This window comes from Protopterus annectens, chromosome 9.part0, assembly GCF_019279795.1.
Source record: "Protopterus annectens isolate FY-2018-M chromosome 9.part0, PAN1.0, whole genome shotgun sequence".
Taxonomy (NCBI): Eukaryota; Metazoa; Chordata; order Ceratodontiformes; family Protopteridae; genus Protopterus; species Protopterus annectens.
The window spans coordinates 743,588,321-743,614,495 of NC_056743.1; the positions used below are offsets into that span (position 1 = coordinate 743,588,321).

A 26,175-nucleotide genomic window follows, 5' to 3' on the forward strand; every position below is an offset into this window, starting at 1 on the left:
GTTTCTTCAGATTACTCCTCTGATGATTCAGAAAATCCAAATCCTCCAGAAGGCCCTTACTCTCCTTATGAGGACTCTGACGCAGAGGATTCTATACCTTCTGCCTCTCTTCCTGAGGAATTTTCTTTTGGGGAAACCTTGCATGCTATGAGGGAACAATTCCAATGGCAGGGCCAGGAATTTTCAGCCTCTAGAAAGAGGCTTAGGACCTTTTTGCATTTACCACAGCATAGGCCCTTAGCTATTCCTCCAGTACTTTCAGTTGTGGATGATGCTTTTAATGATGCTTGTACTGCCCCTGACTCTCTTCCTCTGGTCCCTGCTAAGCCCGACAGATACTACAGGGTTCCGGACACACATTTTCATTTGTATAAGGCTCCTATTGCAGATCCAGAAACTATTTCACAAGGCCCCAAAGCTGTAGCAGCTGCCTCTGCCAAAAACCCCCTCCCCTCTGAAAGAGAATCTAGGGCTTTGGAGAGATGGGGTAAAAAAGTTTATACTTCTGCTACTCTTTCGGCTAGAGCCTTAAACTGTCAATTCCACATGATACAATATCAGGAATTTCTGTTAGATCAGCTCACTAAAAAACTTTCCTCCACTGAGCCTTTAGACCGTAAGTCCCTTCAGGATTTGGTGCATAACACTCAACAGGTCAGTAATCATTCCTTAAAATGCGGCTATGATGCACTGGAGGCTTCCTTTAGATCAGCTATGACTGGTACAGTGATCAGAAGGCATGCATGGTTAAAAGAGCAATCATTACCAGACCATGTAAAGGCAAAACTTCTAGATGCTCCCATGGAAAAGCACAGTTTGTTTGGTTCCCCTGCACAGCAAGTGTTGAAGGTGGAAGACAAAGCTAAATCTGTCCAGACAGTCAAGGATTTCTTACAGGTTCAGCCTCCGAGGTTTAGCAGGAACTGGCCTTCCAAGAATTGGTCCTTTCCAGATGCCACCAGGGCACAGAGAAGCAGGAATAGACGCCCTAGAGGCAGAGGCAAATCCAGAGGGGCCTACAGGGGGCGTCAGTGGCAGCCTAACAGCCAGAGAAGTACTGCCACAGATCCAACCACTGCCACTTCCACAGGACATTCACAGTGACTTGGCTCTGACACCGCCTACCAGGGAACAACTGGAAGCACCCTTAGGCAGAAAATTAGCCTTATTTTCAGCAAATTGGCATTATATTACAGGAGACAAATGGATTTTACAGACAATAGACAAAGGCTACAGGTTTCACTTCCACACTCTTCCAAGGAAGAGAGGAATGCCAAACCTGCCTCCAAACCAAAGAACAAACGCTCTACAGCAAATAGACAACTTACTAAGGTTGAGAGCTATACAAAAGGTACCGCCTATGGAACAAGGACAAGGATTTTATTCAAGGCTTTTCCTGGTACCAAGAAAGGAAAACCAATGGAGACCTATCCTCGACCTGTCCGCTCTAAACACATATCTCATTGTTCCAAAATTCAAAATGCTGACCCACCAGCAACTTCTTCCCATGCTGGGCAAGGAGTCTTGGCTGGTGACTCTGGATCTCAAGGAGGCATACCTGCACGTCCCCATACGACCAAACTGCAGAAGATACCTCAGATTTCTTGCAGGATCAGAGCATTATCAATTCTCAGCATTGCCTTTTGGCTTATCTACTGTGCCCAGAGTATTCACGAAATGCCTGGCATCAGTAATTGCTCATTGCAGGCTTCAGGGAATTCAAATTTATCCATACCTGGACGACTGCCTGTTACAAGCGGACAACAAAGACAAAATAACAAAAGATTTGGAAAAGGTTATTCACCTGCTACAAGCTCTGGGATACACAGTCAACACAAAAAAGTCAAGGCTGATTCCATCCCAAAGAATAACTTTCCTGGGTGCAGAACTGGACACATCAAACCAGATGGCATTCCTCACAGCAGAAAAACAAAGGCAGCTACCACTTTATTTCAAGGCATTAACAACGCAGAACCAGCTTACAGCAAGAAAAATCCTGCAAGCCCTGGGTTACATGGCATCCTGCATAATGTTAGTTCCACATGCCAGACTACATATGAGGAAGTTACAATGGTACCTGAGGAATTTATGGTCTCAGCACAAACACAGCCTAGAAACCCAAATTCCAATAATTCCATGCCTGAAGCAAGAATTCCAGTGGTGGGCCCAGACCTGTCTATTGAACAAAGGACTACCCTTCCACAGGCCTCGCCCAAGCCAGACTATCACCACCGACGCCTCAGACCTAGGTTGGGGGGCACACATGGTGGACAAGTGCATTCAGGGCTTATGGACTCAAGACCAGATGATCTTACACATAAATCAAAAAGAGATGCTGGCAGTAAAACAGGCAATTCAAACATTCAGACCATTTCTTCAACAGGGTCAACTGCTGATAAGGACGGACAATACCACAGTTATGTGGTACATCAACAAACAGGGAGGCACACATTCATATCCTCTATGCCTGATGGCAATGGACCTCTGGAATGTGGCCCTGAGCCTCAACATTCAGCTACAGGCCATATTTGTGCCAGGAAAAGAAAATATACTAGCAGACATCTTAAGCAGAACCACCACGGATGCCCACGAATGGATGCTGCATCCGGATATCTTCAAAACCATAACAAGGAAATGGGGATTGCCAGAAATAGACCTGTTCGCATCCCCACACAACCACCAATTGAAAAAAGTCTGCACAAGGACATACCACCCACTTGTCTGGAAAGTGGACTCCCTATCCTTCAGTTGGGAAAACCTGACAGCATATGCATTCCCACCTCTTCCTTTGATGCACAAAGTACTACTGAAGATCAAAGAAGATCACCCGAGGATCATCTTGATAGCTCCAGACTGGCCGAGGCAACATTGGTACCCGCTACTCAGGAGTATGTCCCGGGAACAAGCATGGCCTCTGCCCCTACTACCTCTTCTGCTAACACAGAACAACTTCAAAATCCTGCGTCCAAACTTGAAAACTCTGCAGCTAGCTGCTTGGAACATTACATAAGACAAAATAACCCAGATTTATCTCAAAGGGTTAAAGACATTATCCTGGAGGCTCGCAGACCCTCAACAAGGAAAACTTATTCAGCAAAATGGAAAAGATATCTCATTTGGAGTGCTACAAAAGGAGTGGATGCATCATTGGCAAACATAGCTAACATCCTGGAATACTTAGCAGAGCTTTTCCACAATGGCCTGTCTTATTCCTCCATTAAGATTCATGCATCAGCAATTTCAGCAGCATACAACATGGATCCTCCAGTCTTTTCACAACCTCTACTCAGGAAGTTTCTCAGAGGAATTAAAAATGTAAAGCCACCAAGGAAACCACCATTGCCTACATGGGACTTGAACTTTGTGTTAGAAAAGTTGACACTTCCCCCTTTTGAGCCAGCAGCAACAGCAGAATTACAGTACTTATCCTGGAAGACTGCATTCCTGCTTGCAATCACTTCAGCTAGACGGGTTTCTGAATTACAGGCTTTAATGGCAATACAACCCTTCCTTATCTTCCATCCGGATAGAGTATCAATGAGAACTAATCCTACCTTTATGCCAAAGGTGGTCTCCAGGGTATCATTAAACCAAACAATACACCTACCAACATTCTTCCCCAACCTGCAGAACAGGGGGGAAAGATTGCTGCATACCTTGGATGTACACAGGCAATTGCGCTACTACCTGGACAGAACCAAGAGCAATAGAAAGACTGACCAGCTTCTGGTAGCATATGCAACAGGAATAGAAGGGAAAGCAATTTCAAAACAAACAATCTCAAAATGGATAGGAAATTGCATTAGATTTTGTTACTCCTTTCATGGAAAGGCAACTCCAGAAAACATCAGGCCTCACTCCACAAGGGCTACAGCCACTACTACAGCTTTCTTACGAGGAGTGGCTACCAAAGACATTTTAGAGGCTGCTACTTGGGGCTCCGTGCATACATTTGCCAAGCATTATAATCTACCTTTATACTCCAGATCCCGAGCAGGTTTTGCCACTGCTGTTTTGCAAGGGATCTTGACTACACCATAAATCCTTGGTGCCTCCTCCCCCAGTTTGGCTATGGTATTCTACCCATTTGTTAGGACTGCAGATGCATCCTTGAAGGACATAGTACAGATGTTCTTCATCTCACATTGCTGCAGTCCTTACACTTGGGTAATCCGCTGTCCTCGGTCGGCCCGAATATCAAAGTATTAGGCTGACGTCGGTCAAGGCGCTTAAGTCTGACATCAGGACGTCAGGGTATAAATGCGCATGACCGACGTCATATCCTCAGTCTTTTTTGCCGCATGGTCCGATGCAGAAGCAGCGTTGCAAGTGCCGTTCGGCGTTCTGAAATTTTTCGAATTCGGAGTTTCAGACCGAGTCAAAGTTGGCTAAGTACCCGTTGGGAATATTTTAGTTTTTTCTTGCCTCAGTGGTTTACCGGATGTCAGAAAAAGTGAATAACTGTATTTCTTGTGGGAAGCAGATACCGCATAGAGATTATCATACTTTGTGTATTCCTTGTTTGGGGCCTGAGCACGACGTTGTTGGGTGTCGCTTTTGTGCTAGGTTCAATAAACGCACTATTAAGCGCAGGTTAGATTGTGCCAGGTTGGTCTTCGGGAAGCGGTGCAATTATAATATGCCGTTGGATGCTCCGACACCCGCTTCTTCGAAGAAGCGCAAAGACAAAGCAGCTAAACCCAGACTTGAAGAGTCGTCCGTTCTGGACGCCGGTTCTTTAGTGGAGTCAGTGGAACCTGTGGTTCCGCCGGAGGCTTCTCTGGAGTCACAGGGGGAGACTTTGATATTACAGGATGTGGCTTCTCAGGAAGCAGGTCAGGCTGAAGGGGCTTCTCAGGTTACTGTACTCCCCTCCCTTCCTAGGGTGGTTAGGCCCTCTCCTTCTGTTTCCAAGGCTTCTCCCAGAGGCAGGCCAGGGTTAGCTTCTGTTGGGGTCACCCCTAGCTCTTCAGGTTCTGTGCCTAAGAAGCACATGCTTAAAATGGCAGAAGATTTAATTACCTTGATTAGAGGTTCTTTGCCCCCTCCTGACAAGAGGCCTAGGGTGGATCCAGAGTTGGGTACTTTTGAGCAGGCTTCAGATGTGTCAGAGTCTTCGGCTGAAGACTTGCAGGAGTATTCTCCTTATTCTGATTCTGATGTGGATGATTCTACTCCTTCTGCTTCTCCTACTGAGGATTTTTCTTTTTCAGAGACTCTACATTCCATGAGGGAGCATTTTAAGTGGGAAGGTCAGGACTTCTCTGATTCCAGGAAAAGGCTTAGGGATTTTTTGCTTTTGCCCCAGCATAGGCCTTTAGCTATACCTCCTGTTCTGGATGTAGTGGAAGATGTGTTTGCAGAGGCTTCTCTTAATCCTGATTCTTTGCCTCCTGCTCCTGTTAAACCTGACAGGTATTACAGGGTGCCTGAGGCTCATAAATATCTTTATAAGAGTCCTAGGGCGGACCCAGAAACTGTTACTCAGGGACCTAAGGGTGTTAAGGCATCTGTGGTAAAAAATCCGGTTCCTCCGGATAAAGAGGCCAGAGCTTTGGATAGATGGGGAAAGAAAGTCTATACTTCTTCCACCTTAGCTATGAGGGCTTTGAATTGCCAGTTTCACATGTTGAAATATCAAAATTATCTTCTTTCTCAGTTGAAGTCTAAGGTAGATGCTCTGGCAGAAGGTATTGAGTGTAAAGAATTACAAGATTTAGTGCATGTCTCTGAACAGGTGGGCAAGCATTCGTTACAATGTGGTTTTGATGCTGTACAGGCCTCGTCTAGGGTGGCTGCCACTGGGTCAGTTCTTCGCAGGCACGCCTGGCTGAGGGATCAGAATTTATCTGACCATGTTAAGACAAGGATTTTGGATGCTCCTTTGCAGTCTGATGTGTTGTTTGGTGCACCTGTGGAGTCAGTCTTGAAGAAAATGGAAGACAAAGCTAAGTCTATGCAGGCTGTTAAAGATTTTTTGCAAGTTCAGCCTCCGAAATTTAGTAGGAATTGGCCTTCTAAGGGGTGGACGTACCCTTCTTATGATCAGTCTAGGGGTAGATCTAGACGTGGTAGAGGCAGAGCACAGAGCTCCTTCAGGCCTAGAACAGGGAGTTCACCTGCACAATACTCCTGTGAGGGCAGGGGTCAGTCCTTTCGTAAACAGGCCCAATGACCTACCTTTTCAGCTGCCAGATCCTTCTTGCTTGGCAGCACCTTTGGGAGGAAGGTTGGCACTCTTCAAGGAAAACTGGAGTCTGGTTACCCAAGACAGATGGGTATTAGATATCATACGCCAAGGTTACAGGTTTTATTTCCATACCTTGCCTCCTTTCAAAGGCATGCCAGACGTTCCTCCTCAGCAAAGACTAGAAGCTCACAAACAAATTTCTCTGTTGCTTCAATTAGGGGCCATTCAACCGGTCCCTCTGCCAGAAGTGGGCCTAGGATTTTATTCTCGCCTGTTCCTAGTACCAAAAAAGGGGAACACGTGGAGACCAATTTTGGATTTATCTATCCTCAACACTTATTTGGACATTCCCAAGTTCAAAATGTTGACTTTACAACAGCTTTTACCTCTGCTGGGCAAAGACCACTGGATGGTGACTCTGGATCTCAAGGAAGCTTACCTTCATGTTCCTATCAGGCTAAGCTGCAGGAAGTATCTGCGTTTTCGGGCTGGGACTTCTCATTATCAGTTCTCTGCATTGCCCTTTGGCTTATCTACTGCGCCCAGAGTGTTCACAAAAGTTCTGGCTCCTGTAATAGCTTTCTTCAGGCTAAGAGGAATACAGATCTATCCTTATTTGGACGATTGCCTGATTCTGGCCCAAGGAAGGGACGAACTTCTTCATCATTTACATTATGTGGTAGCAGTGCTAAGATGCCTGGGGTATTCTGTGAACGAAATAAAGTCCAGTCTAGTACCCTCTCAGGACATGTGCTTTCTGGGTGTGAGACTGAATACAGCATCCCAGATGGCCTTTTTGACCCCGGACAAACAAAAGAATCTTTCTCTGTACTTCCGTCAATTGTCTCATCAGTCCAGGCTGACTGCAAGGACAGTCCTTCAAGCCTTGGGGTTCATGGCATCTTGTATTCTAGTGCTTCCCAATGCCAGATTGCATATGAGGAAGCTGCAATGGTATCTCAAAAATGTATGGACACAGCACTGCCAAGATATGGACACTGTCATTCAGATAATACCTTGCATTCAAAAGGAGTTTTTGTGGTGGGCTCAGGAATGTTACCTAAACAAGGGACTCTCTGTGACCCGGCCAGAGGCGAGTCAGATTCTTACGACAGATGCCTCAGACAAAGCTTGGGGAGCTCATCTAAATGGAAAATGGGTACAAGACACGTGGCCTGCCAGACTTCAACATCTACATATCAACTTGAAGGAGATGTTAGCAGTCCAATTTGCATTAACAGCTTTCAAAGATTTACTCCTTCCAGGGCAGGTGTTGGTTCTAACAGACAACACAACTGTCATGTGGTACATCAACAAGCAAGGGGACACATTCTTATCCTCTATGCAGGCAAGCAATGATTTTGTGGGAGACTGCTCTCAGTTTACAGCTGCATCTTCAAGCAAGGTTTCTGCCGGGAGCACAGAACTCCTTAGCAGATGTGTTAAGCAGAAGAATTATGGATCCCCACGAGTGGAAATTGGATCCTCATGTATTTCAGAAATTGACAGTGTTATGGGGAACTCCAGACATAGATCTGTTCGCTTCTCCACTGAACCACCAGCTGCCAAAGTTTTGCACAAAAAGGTTTCATCCAACAGCTTGGAAAGTGGATGCTCTTTCTTTCAATTGGAGCAAGCTTCATGTGTATGCCTTTCCACCTCTGCCTCTCCTCCCAAAGGTACTCCTAAAGGTCAGACAGGACAAGCCAAAGATGATCCTAATAGCTCCGGATTGGCCTCGACAGTACTGGTACCCATTACTGAGAAGTCTGGTACGGGAACCTCCATGGCCTTTGCCTTCGATTCCACACCTACTGTCTCAGGAAGCCGGTCATTTACTCAATGTCAAGCTCCACTCTCTTCACCTGACAGCCTGGCATATTCTGTTTTAAACCCTGGAGGGTCTCAGCTTCCACAGCAAGTTTTGAATGTTATTTTGGAGGCCAGAAGGCCTAGTACTAGGAAAGTGTACGCAGATAAATGGAAGAGATTTTTATTTTGGAGTACAGCAAAGGAATTTGATGTTTCTAAACCTAATTTAAGTGTGGCCCTTCAATATCTTGCTGAGTTACTGGACAAAGGTTTGTCTTTCTCTTCCATTAAGGTTCATGCTGCAGCGATTTCAGCACATTATGACTGTGTTCCACCTTTGTTTTCTCATCCTTTGTTTAAGCAATTCCTTAGAGGGGCAAAGAATTTAAGACCCCCACGTAGAGCTCCTACTCCTGCTTGGGTTCTCAATTTTGTGTTGGAGAAACTCACTCTACAACCTTTTGAGCCTGCAGCTACTGCTGAATTGAAATATTTATCATGGAAGACTGCTTTTTTGTTGGCCATTACCTCTGCGAGAAGGGTTTCTGAATTACAGGCCCTTATGGCAGTTGAGCCTTTCTTAATTTTCCATAAGGATAGGGTATCGCATTACTAATCCTTCCTTTATGCCTAAAGTGGTTTCTAGTGTGGCTTTAAACCAAACTATTCATTTACCTACTTTTTATGCAAACCCCCAAAACAAAGGGGAAAAGATTTTGCACACTTTGGATATACACAGGCAGTTGCGATATTATTTGAGCAGAACTAAAGGGTTCAGGCAGTCTCAGCAATTATTTGTTTCTTTTGCTTTGGGTTCTCAGGGCAAACCTGTGTCAAAACAAACTATTTCTAAGTGGATTGGGTTTTGTATTGCTTTCTGTTATTCCCATCATGGTAAGGAGATTCCAGCTGGGATTAGGCCTCATTCCACTAGGGCTACTGCCACTTCTACAGCCTTTTTAAGGGGGGTGGCAACTAAAGATATTTTGGAAGCAGCTACTTGGAGTTCAGTGCATACTTTCTCTAAGCATTACCACCTTCCTCTTTACTCTAAATCTAGGGCTGGTTTTGCCACTGCAATTTTGCAGGGCATTTTGGCAGCCCCTCCTGCTTTTTAGCTTTGCCATCCTCCCTTAACTCTGCTTTGGGATTCTACCCAAGTGTAAGGACTGCAGCAATGTGAGATGAAGAACATAGTACAGTTTTGTACCTACCATAAATGTAGATGTTCGAAGATCCACATTGCTGCAGTCCAATTTACCCTCCCTCCTTCCCCTCTGTAATTTAGGTGGTTGTGTGGTGTTGGGTTGTGTATTCTGTGGATATTGTATATGTTGTACATATGTTTAGTGCTAGGGTGGTTGGCTGTTTTTTGTTGTCTTTTGGTTTTGACCTTTCTTTTAGGGCCTTCTGACATCTGGGGCAAGAAAAGACTGAGGATATGACGTCGGTCATGCGCATTTATACCCTGACGTCCTGATGTCAGACTTAAGCGCCTTGACCGACGTCAGCCTAATACTTTGATATTCGGGCCGACCGAGGACAGCGGATTACCCAAGTGTAAGGACTGCAGCAATGTGGATCTTCGAACATCTACATTTATGGTAGGTACAAAACTGTACTTTTTGTACCTACCATAAATGTAGATGTCCGAGAGGTATGCATCTGCAGTCAGGATTACCCACCCTCCTTCCCCTCTGTGGTACTCCTAGGGTATTTGCCCATCTTGTAGCTAGCTGGGGGAATCTATTATGGTGTATTTGTTTGTATATGTGTATATACATGCTTATTTCTATTTGCTCTCTATTCTTTGGAAACAATTGCATTTGTCCAAATTTAGCCTTCCTAGAGGGCACCTGGCATCTGGGGCAAGAAACACTGAGGAAAATGGCGTCGGCTGATGCCTTTATACCCGCTGAACTGCAGCTATGACGTCGGGTGAAGTGCGACATCAGCCGAGGCCAGAACAAGACTTTGGAATCCGGCCGACCGAGGGCTGCCTGAGGCCAGGACAACCCATTTGTTAGGACTGCAGATGCATACCTCTCGGACATCTACATTTATGGTAGGTACAAAACTGTACTTTTCTTCTCCTGATCAGGAATATTCTTTCCCTCCTTATGAGGATTCTGATGCTGAAGAATCCATTCCTTCTGCTTCCCCCCCTGAGGATTTCTCTTTTGGGGAAACTTTGCATGAAATGAGGGAACATTTCCATTGGGAAGGACAGGAGTTTTCGGAATCCAAGAAGAGACTGAGGGAATTTCTTCTTCTTCCCCAACATAGACCCCTGGCTATTCCTCCTGTTTTGGATATTGTGGATGATGCCTTTTCGGAGGCTAACTTAAACCCTGACTCTTTTCTTCCTGCTCCTGTTAAGCCTGATAGATATTACAGGGTTCCTGATTCCCATCAGTTTTTATACAAGAACCCTTCTGCTGACCCTGAAACCATTTCTCAGGGTCCCAAGGGAGTTAAGGCTGCTTCTGCCAAAAATCCCATTCCTACTGAAAAGGATTCTCGATCCTTAGAAAGATGGGGCAAAAAGGTGTACACTTCTGCTGCTTTGTCCATTAGGGCTTTAAACTGTCAGTTTCATATGTTTAAATACCAGCAATTTCTATTGTCTGTCTTAAAACAGAAGCTTACTTCCATTTCTGCCTGTGCAGATGATAAGGAATTACATGACTTATTGCACGCCACTGAACAAGTTGGGAAGCATGGTTTACACTGTGGATTTGATGCCTTGGAGGCTTCTTGTAGGGCTGTGGCCTCTGGCACAGTCATTAGAAGGCATGCATGGCTAAAGGAACAAAATTTACCTGAACAAATAAAGGCTAAATTATTGGATGCTCCTGTTCAGCATAATGTTTTGTTTGGATCTAAAGCTGAAGAGGTAATTAAAAAGATGGAGGTTAAGGCGAAATCCATGCAAACAGTTAAAGATTTCTTACAAGTACAGCCTCCTAGATTTAGCAGGAATTGGCCTTCTAAAAATTGGTCCTTTCCCGCTTCTGACAGGCCTCAGAGGGGTAGATATAGACGTTCCAGAGGGAGGCCTCAAACGCAAGCTGCTTATAGATCAAGACAGTGGACTGCTTCCACCCCTAGGGGAGGAGAGGACAGGTCACAATCTCAAAGGAAACAAACTCAATGACTCCCTCTGTTGGGCTACAAGAACTTCTTGCCTGGAAGCCCCTCTCGGAGGAAAACTCTCTCTTTTTTATCAAAATTGGACTCAAATAACCCAAGACAAATGGGTTTTGGATGTGGTTTTAAGAGGTTACAAATTCCATTTTCATACCTTGCCAAGGCCAAGCGGATGGCCAGACCTTCCAAAACATCAATGGACGGAGGCCTTAAACCAGGTGTAAGCTCTTTTGGCTATGAATGCCATAGAACTGGTTCCTCTTTCAGAGATGGGAAAAGGTTTTTATTCAAGGCTTTTTCTAGTCCCAAGGAAGCAAAACTCATGGAGACCCATTCTGGATCTGTCGGTCTTGAACACCTTTCTAGAGATTCCAAAATTCAAGATGCTTACTCTACAGCAGCTACTTCCAATGCTGTCCAAAAATGCATGGATGGTAACTTTGGATTTAAAGGAGGCATATTTACACATTCCCATCAGGCAGGATCGCAGAAAATACCCCGGGTTCAAAGCCGGATCGAGGCACTTTCAATTCTCTACGCTGCCCTTTGGATTATCTACTGCACCCAGGGTCTTCACCAAATGCCTGGCTCCAGTAGTAACTTACTGCAGACTCAAGGGAATTCAAATTTACCCTTATCTGGACGATTGTCTAATTCAGGCAGACAGCAAGGATGTCTTACTCCAGCATCTAGAATTTGTACAGAACCTCCTCAAGTTCCTGGGATTCTCTGTAAACATAAAAAAGTCAAATTTGACACCATCACAACAGATAACTTTTCTGGGTGCGCTTCTAAACACCACAACCCAGATGGCATTCCTGACATCCGAAAAACAGTTACAGCTGGCTTCAACTTTCAGAACTTTGGCAACTTTAACTCATCTATCTGCAAGGAAATTCCTGCAGGCTTTGGGTTACATGGCCTCCTGCATCCTTCTCGTACCATATGCAAGACTACACATGAGGAAAATACAGTGGTACCTAAAAAGTGTATGGTCTCAGCATTGCCACAGTTTAGACATACTGATCTCCGTCCTTCCTTGCCTTCAAAAGGAATTTCTTTGGTGGTCCAGGGCATGTGCTCTAAACAAAGGGAAGCCCTTCCGTCTGCCACCTGCCTTTCAGATTCTAACCACGGACGCCTCGGATTATGCTTGTGGAGCCCATTTTCTGGGCAATTGTTTGCAGAGCCTTTGGACAAAGGATCAGAAGCACCTACATATCAATTTAAAGGAAATGTTAGCCGTTCAGAAAGCTCTATTGGCCTTCAGGAATCTTTTACAACAAGGACAACTGTTAATACGGACAGACAACACCACAGTTATGTGGTACATAAACAAGCAAGGGGGATCTCATTCCTACCCCCTTTGCAGACTAGCCATGGATCTATGGAACACAGCTCTAGCTTGCAATCTGGATCTTCAGGCTCAGTTCCTACCAGGGAAACGAAATTTCCTGGCAGACAGTCTGAGCAGAAATCTTTCGGATCCACACGAGTGGATGCTGGACACCAAAATATTCAGGATGATAACAGCAGTCTGGGGATGTCCTCACATAGACCTCTTTGCATCCCATCTAAATCATCAACTACAGACTTTTTGCACCAGGACTTTCCGCAGAGAAGCTTGGAAAGTGGACGCTCTATCATTCAGTTGGAGGAATCTCTCGGGATATGCCTTTCCGCCTCTTCCTCTTCTTCCACGGGTTTTATTGAAGATAAAACAGGACAAGCCCAAGAGGATAATCTTGCTGGCTCCAAATTGGCCTTGGCAGTTTTGGTATCCAACTCTAAAAAACCTATGCCTAGAGCCCCCTTGGGTTTTACCTCTGTCTCCGAACCTTCTGTCCCAACTTCAGGGTCAGGTTCTACACTCTCATGTCAGAACTCTCAGCTTGGCAGCCTGGTTAATCCAGGGCCTTTGATTTCTTCTTTACTGCCCAAGCAGGTTATGGATGTCATTTTAGAAGCCAGACGTCCTAGTACTAGAAAATCTTATGCAGGAAAATGGAAAAGATTTTGTTCCTGGATGCAGGCTCAGGATTCTGATCCTCTTCTTCCTAACATTACTTTAATTTTACTTTACTTGACAGATCTCTTACATAAGGGTCTTTCTTTCTCTTCCATTAAGTTACATGCCTCTGCTTTTTCTGCTCATTATAATACAGACCCTCCCATCTTTTCCCACCAGCTCATGCGACAGTTTCTCAGAGGAGCTAAGAACTTAAGACCTCCTAGATCTCCTCCTATTCCTGCTTGGGATCTCAACTATGTTTTGGAAAAACTAACCTTGCCTCCTTTTGAGCCTGCTGCCTCTTCTGACATCAAGTTTTTATCATGGAAGACAGCCATCCTGTTAGCCCTAACCTCTGCCAGGAGAGTTTCAGAGTTACAAGCTCTTATGGCTGTGGAACCTTATATTATTTTTCATCAAGACAGGGTATCTTTGAGGACTAATCCTACCTTCATGCCTAAGGTGGTTTCCAAGGTGGCTTTAAATTAAACTATACACTTGCCAACCTTTTTACCCACTCCTCAAAATAAAGGGGAAAGGATCTTACATTCCTTGGATGTACACAGACAGCTACGTTTTTACCTGAACAGAACCAAGGACATCAGAAAATCAGATCAACTGTTTGTTTCTTATGCTTCAAGTTCCCAAGGTAAAGCTATCTCAAAACAGACCATTTCTAAATGGATTGCTCATGGAATCAGATTTTGTTATTCTCACCATGGAAAGCAAATCCCAGGGTGTATACGGACTCATTCCACCAGAGCTGCTGCCACTTCTGCGGCCTTCTTCAGGGGAGTTCCTACCAAAGACATTTTGGAAGCTGCAACTTGGAGTTCGGTGCATACAATCTACCTCTCTACCCTAAGTCTAGGGCAGGCTTTGCCTCTGCAGTCTTGCAGGGCCTTTTAGCCGCCCCTTCCTCTTTCTGACCACCTCCCTTTCTTTCAGCTTTGGGATTCTACCCTACAGTCATGACTGCAACAATGAAACACGATGAACATAGTACAGTTGTGTACACCTACCATAAATGTAGATGTTCGAGTGTCTTCACTGTTGCAGTCTGGAACTCTCCCTCCTGTCCCCTCTTGTTTTTACTTTTGTGTATTTCCTTTTTTCACCATTCTTCTGAGGTGTATTTGCAAAGGTTATGGGACCTTTTTTATTTTGGGACTCCTGACATCTGGGGCAAGAAAAACTGGAGAAGATGGCGTCGGCTGTCAGCTTTGTACTCCTGGCGCTCTGACGTCAGGGAGCATGGTTGAACAGCCGACGCCGGACCCAGACTTTGGGATTCTGGCCGACCGAGGGCTCCCTGCCGGCAGGGGAAAACCCTACAGTCATGACTGCAACAGTGAAGACACTCGAACATCTACATTTAAGGTAGGTGTACACAACTGTACTTTTTCTTGCTTTCATGCCTTCTTCGCAGAATACATTTCAAGATGTTCTTCATGTTTCACTGTTGCAGTCATCACATTTGGGTTATCTGCCTGCAGGTAGCCCTCAGCCGGCCTTAATACCAGAGATTTGGATTCCTGCGTCGGATGCTGTCTCTTCTTCCATGACGTCAGGTTGTCATGGGTATAAAACATGCAGCCGACGCCATTACATCAGTCTTTCTTGCCATGTGGTGCCCGATGCAGAAGCACTTCGCAAGTGCTGGTTGGCCAACTCCTAAAATTTTGGTTTCGGGTTTCAGAACCAAAGTCTTCAAAAAAGCTAAGTACCCCTTTGGGGATCCCTTTTCTTGCTCTTAACTGATGTCAGTAAAAGTTAACAATTGTATTACCTGTGGAAAGCAAATACCTCTCAAAGATTTTAATTCGTACTGCATTCCTTGCTTAGGCCCAGACCACGACGTCCCTCATTGTTGGTTTTGTACCTTGTTCAACCCCCGAACTATTCATCGTCTGTCTATATTTGCAGCATATTATTTGGTGCTCTGTATAACTATCCAGAAATGGCTTCGATAAGCCATCCGACTACAGATGTTATGAAAAAACATCAGGATAAAGACTGAGACAGACCGCATAGGTCCAAAACTGCCGATGACGCTTCCATTAAGCTAGTTGCCAGTCTGCCCGTACTCAGTGAGGTGTTTTTGCAGCCCCTGATGCCCACTACTTCAGATTAGCAGGCCTCTACTGAGACCTATTCGGAGTCCAGTATGCCGCAAGATGCTTTTTCGACTATGGAATATGCGGATGTCTCTACCTTGGATGGGTCCGGAGCCGCTGTGCAGGCGCCAGCTTCTGAGGGTGTATTCAGGCCTACAGACTTGCATTTTAAACCAATGCCATCTTCTTCATCCAGGCCTAAAACTCCACTCACTCCTAGAAAACAGACGTCCAAACCGCATGCTCAGGCCCAAATGCCTAAAAAACAAATGCTTAGAATGGCTGAAGACCTTATTACCTTAATTAGGGGAAGCCAGCCTTCCTCCTCTAAGAGACCTAGAACTGATTTTCCTTCTGATCAGTAATCTGATATTTCTGTTTCTTACGATTACCAATATTTGCCCATATCTACCGATGAGGATTCTGATGCAGAGGATTCCATTTCCTCTGCTTCCCCTCCAGAGAATTTTTCTTTTGGTGAAACCTTGTACACTCTTGGGGAGCATTTCCACTTGGAAAGCCAGGATTACTCTGACTTCAAAAAGAGGCTTATGGAATTCTTACTCCTTCCTCAACACAGGCCTTTAGCTATCTCGCCTGCTCTCGACATTGTGGATGATGCTTTCTTGGAATCTAGCCTTTCCCAAGACACTTTACCTCCAGCTCCTAGAAAACCTGACAGATATTAGAGTACCTGACTCTCACAAGTTCCTCTTCAAGAATCCTACTGTGGATCCAGAGAACATTTCCCAAGGACCAAAGGGCATTAAGGCTACTGCTGCCAAAAATCCTACCCCTTCTGATAGAGATTCTAGAGCCTTGGACAGATGGGGTAAGAAGGTATATACTTCTGCTACTTTGTCCAGTAGGGCTTTAAATTGCCAGTTTCAGATGTTAAAGTACCAGCAGCATTTTGTGGGACTACTTAAACAGAAAATTATATTGATTCCTGGCTGTGGTGAACACAAAGAATTACAGTATTTAATGCATTCTGCAGAACAAGTTGGTAAACATACTTTGCAATGTGGTTTTGACTCTTTAGAAGCATCTTGCAGGGCTGCTGTCACTGGGTCTGTACTTAGAAGGCATACTTGGCTTAAGGAGCAAAACTTGCCAGATCATGTTAAAGCTAAATTACTGGATACTCCCTTAAACCAAGACCGCCTGTTTGGCAACAAAGCAGAAGAAAAGCTAAATCTATGCAAACTGTTAAAGATTTCCTGCAAGTACAGCCTCCTAGATTTAATAGGCATTGGCCTTCAAAGAATTGGTCCTTTCCAGCCTCTTCCAGGCCTTCTCAGTCCAAACTCAGGAACAGCAGACCACCTAGGTTACAGTCTCAGGCTACGCACAGACCTAAGCAGTGGGGTGCTCCCACTTCCAAAGCGGGTAGTAGTAGGACACCCGCTACGGGAAAATGGCACAATGGCTTAACCTTAACCCTTCCAAGCCCTGCTCAGCTGCCTGCTCCCTTAGGAGGAAAGCTCGCCCTGCATGCAAAAAACTGGGAACTCATTACCCAGGACAAATGGGTTTTGAATATAGTTTCCCAAGGATACAGATTTCACTTCCACACCCTACCAACCACAAACGGTTGGCCAGACCTACCCCCAAATCAGTGGGCAGAGGCTCAACAGCAGGTTCTCTGTCTTCTAAGTATCATGGCTATTCATCCTGTTCCAGCAGAAGAAAGGGGACAAGGCTTTTATTCAAGACCTTTCCTGGTACCCAGAAAAGACAGCTCCTGGTGTCCTCTCCTGGACCTCTCTATTCTAAACACTATTTGGTAATCCCAAAATTCAAGATGCTAACACTTCAACAGCTGCTTCCTATGATAGGCAAAGATGCCTGGTTGGCAACCTTAGACATAAAGGAAGCTTACCTGCACATTCCAATAAGGAAATCTTGCAGGAAATACCTACGCTTCAGGGCAGGCTCCATGCACTTTCAGTTCTCTGCACTTCCCTTTGGCTTATCTACTGCACCCAGGGTATTCACAAAGTGTCTAGCTCCAGCCATTGCGTTTTGCAGGCAGAGAAATATTCAAATATACCTATACTTGGACGATTGTCTGATTCAGGCAGAAAGCCAGGAATTGCTATTAAAACATGTGGCATTCGTAAAGAAACTTCTAAACTCACTGGAGTATACCATAAACGAAAAGAAATCTCACCTAGTACCCTGCCAACAAATTGTATTCCTGGGAGCAAGCTTGAATACAACTTCCCAGATGGCTTTCCTCACTCCAGAGAAACAAGTTAATTTGACAACCTACTTCAAACTACTGGCCACAAAGACCCAGCTATCTGCCAGGAGGATTCTGCAAGCCCTGGGGTTCATGGCCTCTTGCATTCTACTAATTCCATATGCAAGACTGCATATGAGGAAACTGCAATGGTATCTAAAAAGCCTATGGTGTCAACATTCTCAGGACCTGGAATCAGTGATTCCTATCATTCACTTGTACAAAGACAGAGTTCCTTTGGTAGGCAGAGGCCTGCTACCACAACAAGGGGGCTCCCTTTCACTCTACCCCCTGCTGCCCAAACCCTAACAACAGACTTATCAGACTATGCATGGGGGGCTCACTTGGAAGGGCAGTGCATTCAGGGCAAATGGAACCGGAAACAGATGCACCTACATATCAACCAAAAAGAAATGTTAGCTGTACAGAATTCCCTGATAGCCTTCAGGGACCACATTCTTCCAGGACAATTATTGGTAAAGGCAGACAACACAGTTATGTGGTACATAAACAAGCAGGGGGGAACCCACTCGTACCTCTCTGCAGACTAGCCATGGCTCTGTGGAACACAGCCTTGAGCTACCAAGTGCACCTACAAGCTCAATTCCTGCAGAGCAAGCTAAATTTGCTGGCAGACGACCTAAGCAGAAATCCCGTGGACCCACACGAATGGAAACTGGAACCAAAAATATTCAACCTCTTGAGGAACAAATGGGGGACCCCAGAGACTGACCTGTTTGCCTCCCCTCAGAAATACCAATTGGACAAATTCTGCACAAGGACTTCCCACAGTCAAGCTTGGAAAGTGGATGCCCTGTCCTTTACCTGGGAAAGCCTCTCAGTTTATGCCTTTCTCCCTCTGCCTCTCCTCTCAAAGGTTCTGATAAAGATCAAACAGGACAAACTAAGGGCAATATTGATTGCACCAGACTGGCCATGCCAGCACTGGTACCCACTCTTACGCAGTATGACACTGCTGGAACCATGCCACCTGCCTCAGACCCCTTACCTGCTGTCCCAGCAGGCAGGCCAGATTCTGCACCCTCAGCTTCAAACCCTGAACCTTGCAGCCTGGCTAATTCCTTGAGCTCTCCAATAGCATCCCTCAGTAAGCAGGTGCTAGATGTCATTCTGGAGGCAAGGAGGCCTAGTATTAGAAAATCCTATGCTGAAAAGTGGAAAAGATAGTGTTCTTGGAGCCAGACTCATCTATTAAAATTCATGCCTCTGCCATTTCAGCACATTATAATACTAAACCACACCTCTTTTCTCACTCCTTGCTAAAGCAATTCCTCATAGGGGCCAAAAACTTGACCCCCCCCCCAGGAGAGCCCCTACTCCTGCCTAGGACCTTAACTTTGTATTGGAAAAGCTCATTATCCCTCCTTTTGAGCCAGCTGCAACTGTAGAGTTGAAATTCCTTTCTTGAAAAACAGCCTTCCTTCTAGCCAACACTTCAGCTAGAAGAGTGTCATGGCAGTGGAGCCTTTCATTATCTTCCATGCAGACAGGGTTTCCCTCAGGACCAATCCTTCCTTTATGCCCAAGATGGTGTCTAATGTGGCCCTTAATCAGTCCATTCATTTGCCTACCTTTTTCCCAAATCCACAAAACAAAGGCGAATGAATACTGCACTCTTTGGACATGCACCGACAACTTAGATTCTATTTGGACAGGACTAAGCCTCTCAGAAAATCTGAACAGCTGCTAGTTGGCTTTGCTGCAAGGGCAGAGGGGAAGAAAATCTGAACAGCTGCTAGTTGGCTTTGCTGCAAGTCAGAGGGGAAGGCCATTTCAAAGCAAACCATTTCTAAGTGGATAGCCCATTGCGTTCATTTCTGCTATAAGCACCATGGAAAACCTACCCCACCGGGGATAAGATCACATTCCACCAGGGCTGCATCTCCTAGAAGCTGCTACCTGGAGCTCTGTACATACCTTCACCAAGCATTGCCACATGCCTATTTTTTCTAAATCCAGAGCTGGTTTTGCCACTGCGGTCTTGAAGGGCTTAATAGCTGGCACAAATGCTCTCTAACTTCCTCCTCCCTTCCTTAGCTTTGGGAATCAACCCAAATGTGATGACTGCAACAGTGAAACATGAAGAACATAGTACAGTTATGTACACTTACCATAAATGTAGATGTCTGAGTGTATTCACTGATGCAGTCCTGGTTACCCTCTCTCCAGCCCCCTGACTTCTCTTGGCTCTACCTTTCCTTCTTGTTTGGTGTATTTACGCTTTCTGGTGTATTTGCTTTTTGTTGGAGGGGTACCATAACATATAATTGCCTCCCATTGTAGGGGCACTTGACATCTGGGGAAGAAAAACTGATGTAATGGTGTCGGCTGCATGTTTTATACCCCTGACAACCTAACGTCATGGAAGAAGAGACAGCATCCGATGCATGAATCCAAGACTCTGGTATTCAGGCTGGCTGAGTACTACCTGCAGGCAGATTACCAAAATGTGATGACTGCAGCAGTGAATACACTCTAACATCTACATTTATGGTAAGTGTATTACAACTGTACTTTCTCTTTATATGAGTCATACTAGACATAAGGACATGGTGTTGTTTTCTCATGTCATTAAGATAGAATGGCAGGACTGAAGCACCATCATATAACACAGCTTCTGTAACAGAGCTACTCCTGTGTTTCCCTGACTGAGCCTCATTTATGTTTCTTTCAGAGCTTGTTCTGTGCAATAAATAGCTGTTAGTTACTTCCAGTAAATGGAAGTAGGTAAATAGCAGGCTTTTGTAAAGGGTTTCTTTTGTAGTTCTAAAAGAATTGGCAGACTTTCCCCCACAATCCTATGCTGAGGTGTGAACACTCTCATTGGAATAAATGATCCTTGGCTGTACATTTACAGATGGCTAGTTGTGGGACTCCAGATTGTCTCTCTGCATCTTCTCTTTCATGAATGATGCAGAATTAAAAATGTGCTTTACTAGTTCCTTAATTATTTCTGTCATGTTCACTCCCTCTTTTTCTGTTTCATATTTATTATATGTTAGTAACCAGGAAAATGAACTGGTCCCAGGGCACTTTTCAGCCACGACTCTGGCTACATTGACAAAGATAAGTAATAAATGCACTTAGCAATACAAAGAAAAAAAATGCAGACATAAAGACATTGGCTATGTGTTGCACATGCAATGTTTGTCAGTGTGTGACAGTGAGTAAGTAAAACATTAAGCAGTATTTACCTGAATGTCTACATTAAAAATGCTTAATTCTACTATGCTTATTATAAGTAAATTGTATGCACCCATATTGCACATGTATATTTGTGTATACGTGTGTACATGTGTGTGTGCATATATGTGTGTGTGTGTGTGTATACAAATGTATGTAGAATGTAGAATATTATATGTCGGATGCAGTACTGTGTTTAAATGCACATCTCACTGTGTGTGTGTTTGCATTTAAACACAGTTAAGTACTTCTGATTTCCTTTTCTTAATGTTTTTAATGCAGGAGCACATAGTAAACATACATTGAAGTAACTTCAGCTGCATATTATGGGGAGGCCACAGTGATGAGCGGTTAGCATTGTCACCTCACAGCAAGAGCCTCTCCAGTTCAATTCTTGGCTGGGGTGCCTTCTGTGTGGAATCTGCATATCCTCCCTGTGTTTGTGTGGGTTTCCTCTGGGTGCTCCGTTTTCCTCCCACATTCCAAAGACAATGCAGTAGGTGGATTGAACACTCTAAATTGGCCGTAGGAGCGAGTGTGTGTGAGTAAGTGGTACAGATGAGCTACCACAGCAATCCTAGCCACCCGAAGGTGTCAACCTTGGCTCGAGGTGATTGTCACTTTTGAAGTGACACCCCAACCTCATTAGCAAAATGGGTTGAGGATGGATGGAGTGTTTGCCATCACATTTTCTTTGTGGACTGCAAAATGCTCATTGAGTCTAACAATGTAAGGACTGACTCAGTCAGTAGGAATCTCTTACAATGGCTCTGCATGTACCAGATATTCATCCCCCTCTGGGAGGATGTCACAAGAAAGCATAAAAGATCTTTTTATGAACAGTGTCACTGCACCTAGTTGATAGGGCTGCCACTTGTCTCTCTCTCTCTGCAGTTCTGGCCAGTGTGTGTGTGTGTGTGTGTGTGGGGGCTTGAAAATGGTAAACGTGTTGATACTTTACAAGAAAAAATACTTTCTTTTCTCCAGATGTCACAGAAACCTTTGATACTACATTTGTTATCTTAACATGTAAACTGTTGTAAATAATCAACATTTAAATCTTAGTATTTCAGTACTGTATTGCTGCTTACGTAAATTTGGCAGAAGAGGTGACATCTGCCTTTAAACCCCTGACTGATGTAATTGTTTTGTTTTGCTATGAAAGGGGAGTGTTAAGTTCTCCTAATAACTGCAGTAAAAACAGTGGAAGTCAGTCTCACAGCTTTCTGTTTTTTTTTTTCTCCTATGTCAGCTGCTATGTTCTTGACAATAGCAGTATTAATTGCCCATCTGAGATTGACAGCATTACCTGACAGGGTAAACTGCAGAATTATCTATCTGATATGTCATGCAGATGAAGATGAATTCCACTGCAAAGTATGTGAGAAGTTAAACTTAAAAAAACGTTGATTCTGTTGCAAGGAAATTAATGTTTTAAAGAGTGCAAGCATGTTTATGGTACCTACACAATACTAGAACCATATTGTAGAGAGAAAAGAAACTCAAGGATTGGGTTAAACTATGGTAGAGGGCAGACTTTTCTTTTAAACTATTTTTCATTCTATTGCGATTACCATGGAAAGACATTGTAAAGGAAGGTCAGGGCCCACTCTGACAGCAGTCTTCATTAGAAATGTATTTGCCCAGACCATCTGATACGCAAATACCTTGACTTCCAGTTGCACCTTTTCCAGGCAGTACAGTCTTAACCTTTTATGGAAGAGCAGGGTGGACTACAGTCTCAACCTTTTTATGTAAGAACAGGGTGGGGTTTGCCATTGCAGTTCTGCAAGGAATTGTAGCTCTTTCTCTGAGTCAGGAGACAGCATGTACTCCTACTGTTCTTCATGAATGATTTTGCAGTAGTGATCCCTATGCTGAAGGTAATACAATTGTGTAATAACTAACTATAGTGTTTGATGTTTAAATATTCGGATCATTGTTGGAGTATGGACTCCTTTCCACCTATTCCCTATATGCCTACTCTTAAGAGATTTCTTCAAGAAAAATAAATCCTTTGTGTTCCTAACTGTTTATTAGTGGTCTGATATAGAAACAATGTTGTCATAGCCCTATTAGAGCCAGGGAGCTCTAGTAGCACAAGGGTGATAAAATGTGATTCAGAAGCATGAAGGAGCTAGACTGAGAAAATGCTCTTTAAATCGAATGGTGCACATTTATAATTCAGTGATCTAGTTTCCCCAACCCATGCAGCATTGTTGCACAGGTACCTAAACACACACACATACACCAACACCCCCTTCCTGCCACATTGAACCAGTCACAGGCATGCCCCTACATAAGTACACATACAAAACACACACCCACTTATATGAATTCGCAGATTCATGTGTGCTGTCACTCATGTGCGCACACTCGCACCCTGCACAGCACTTACATGCTATAGCACTGAAAGTCCTTCTCCTGCCATTGACATTAATGGGTGTCCACTTTTATTACTTTGCTGCTCAAGTAGCATGGTTCAGCTTTTCATTGAATTGCTGAACTGCACTATTTCAGTTGTGGCAAAACATCTGGGAATGCACACATGGTTAATTTGCATTAGCTATACCCCAAACTATGGTATTTGCATGCTTCTTTCTCCAGTGAAGTTACAGTCGCATTACAAACTGAAGCCGCCTTATTGCAGCTGTGGTACAGCAGTCTTTGAATCACTTCTTCATAATGTACTGATCATCCCTGATGAAAACAGGATTGCACAGTGCATTTTGTGTCCCAGAATATGAGTCTGCAAGCTGGGAGAATTAGATGCATCAGGAAGTCACAGCTGATCTCTTATAGTGAGCTATCTCACAGGCATGCTTGATGGGGGCGTCTTATTTTTCTGAAGACCTAAAACAACTGAAAATGACATACTGCTTTCCTCTTTCATTCCAGTGTCTGTCTGACATGTCTGGTGTAGAGAGGGGACTAGCCCACACAAGGAACATCTACATCTCTGTTGTTTTTAAGCTAAATGGGCAGATATCTGCCTGTAAGAAATTTCCATTCTTCATGAATGATATTGCAGCAGCAATCGGCATAATCAAATATTTTGTGTTGTGGTTGGTTATTATACAGCTGTACTGTTTTTAGGGAGAGGTCACTGTAGTAGTAAATGTACCTTCCTTCTGCTCTTCCTTTGGCAGTTATACAAATTCTAGGAAATGTTTATTCTGTTTAGCTCCCTGAGGAGATTGTTATTTTATGTATTTGCATTATTTATTCTATGTTTATTTAAATGCAATTTGCTTATCACAAGCACATTTTTCCAGATAAGGTGTGCTTAGATGATGTAGGGGTAGGCCAGTGCTTGTTACATGGGAACTTTCACCACCTCATTATCAGTGCTGCCTTAACTCAAGGCTACTGTTTGCTTGTGCAGTTAGATAAAACTACTGTGGCAAAAGTGCACCCATAGCCTAACTGGTGAGTAATCCTAAATGTTTTGACATACTTTGAGATAGCTCCCTCAAAGATGTACTGTTAAAAGTTTTTTTAAAAAAATATGGTTGTGTGAATATATTCACCATAATAGAAGTTATTTGAGGGACGTCACCCAATGGATGTAATGCTCCTCTTTTGACGTTAACAGTGAAGGGGGGTACCTTCCAATTGCAGCTGCCTTATATTTCTGGAGGATTTTGCTTTCTTTATAAGGTCATGCTTCATTTTGTCTATTCTTAGTCCTGCAACTGGACATTACCTTTTCTGTTCATGAGTTTGCACTGTTTCTTAGTAATGGTAGGTACAAAAGAAAAAAAAAACCTGATGAGCACTGCTAATAATTTGTTAAATTTGGTGCAGGCACCTTCTTTTGTGACAGTATTAGTGATGTATGATCGCCAAGAACCTTTAGAGGGCTTACTTTTTTTTTCTTTTCCTCAAAAATTAACCTGAGTGATACCATTCTATGTGGAATATTAGGAATAATATTCTTGTTTTTTTATTTGTTTCAGTTTAAGGACAGTGAAGAATTATTTATGCAGCTATTCAAGTAAGATTATATCAAAAGATCATCTAAAATAAAAACTGTGATAAATCATTTTTGTTCCTTGTTATGTTATGCTCGTACTTTAATCAGGCAAATGGCATTTGGTAAATATTTTGTCTTCTGTTGTTCCTCAATCTATAGGCTGTATTGTCCTTTTTGGTTTACCTTACCTGCATCGAGTCATGTTCTGTCACTATTTGGGGAAGTTCTTTTTTTTTTCTTATAAGATGACAGCTTCAAGTAAAGGCAGTTGCTTAGCATTGGATGCCTAATCTACAAGAAATCAGATGTAACCCTGTCAAAAATATTCAATGTTTTAATGGAAAAATAGGTACTCCTTGTCATGTAACTTTAGTGTTGCATGCCTGCATTCCAGTCTAGTTTCACTTTCTAGTATCCAGCAGATAAACAAGGTAGAACAGAATTCCTTCTCCCAGTGAGATAGGAGCAGTATTTTATCTTGATGGTCGAGCCCCATAGTGGTGGAGTCTGTTCCTAGAGCTATAGCTTTTTATTTAAGAGATATCTGCAGATGCTTCATACCCTCTCCATTGAATCGTGATTGTTTTCTTTTTGCTGTGTTTTGTGCTTTACTTCTGCTACATCATGTGATTCAAAATCTGTTTTTTTTGTTTTTTTTCTTCTTCTTCTTCTAGTTATGGCCATGCTCTACTGCCAGGTGAAGGTGCAGCAATGGCAGAGTATGTTAAGGCTGGAAAACGTATCCCTCGAAGAGGTGAAATTGGCTTAACCAGTGAAGAGATTGCAGCATTTGAATCAGCTGGTTATGTAATGAGTGGTAGCAGGTAAGTCTTAATTCGCATACTGTTTGTACTAAAAAAATAGTTTGAGTTGCACTAGGGTGCACATTAGTTTGATTGTTGGTCTAATATTTCAGTGTAATATTAACTAAGTTACTTAACTGTAGTTTGTTCATTGAAAGCACAGATTTAATACAATAGCTGTCAGATTGCTTAGGAAATGTTATTCTCCCTTAGTCTGATATTTTGCTTTGTGCTAATAGAGCTTCATCCAGACTGAGTTTGCTTTGGCATACTTTCTGAAGAAAGTGGATGTGATGTAAATTAACCAATTTCTGTACCTTTTCGAGTGCTGATACATAACTTACTATGCTGTATAATGCTTCACATCACCCAGATTATATAGTGCCTTAGAACATTGTACATCCTGGCATGCAGTAGGATTGGCATAAAACTGTCTTAGGCTCAAGTATATGTACTTAAATGTGTGTGGTGCATGCTTCAGCAAGTCGTTTTGTATGTTGCTGGGCATTTGCATTTAAAGCAGCTGAACTTTGAACGATAGCAATGGACCCAAAGCAGTCTATACCAGCTCACAAACGTCAGAAGAACACAAAAAGCTTTATGACTGCCAGTATGGCTCCATTTTATGAAGTGCTGAGTACCATTCTCATGGAGTTAAGTGTAGCAG

The 26,175-nt window shown here is 43.6% G+C and overlaps 1 protein-coding gene across 1 annotated transcript in view; it reads left to right on the forward strand.

Annotated features, from left to right (window-relative positions):
- LOC122811497 (NF-kappa-B-activating protein-like) overlaps positions 1–26,175 on the forward strand; it is a 561,457-nt gene that overhangs the window by 438,644 nt on the left and 96,638 nt on the right. Inside the window, 1 exon segment of the mRNA XM_044083373.1 lies at positions 25,380–25,529. Within this exon segment, the coding sequence (XP_043939308.1) occupies positions 25,380–25,529 (150 nt within the window).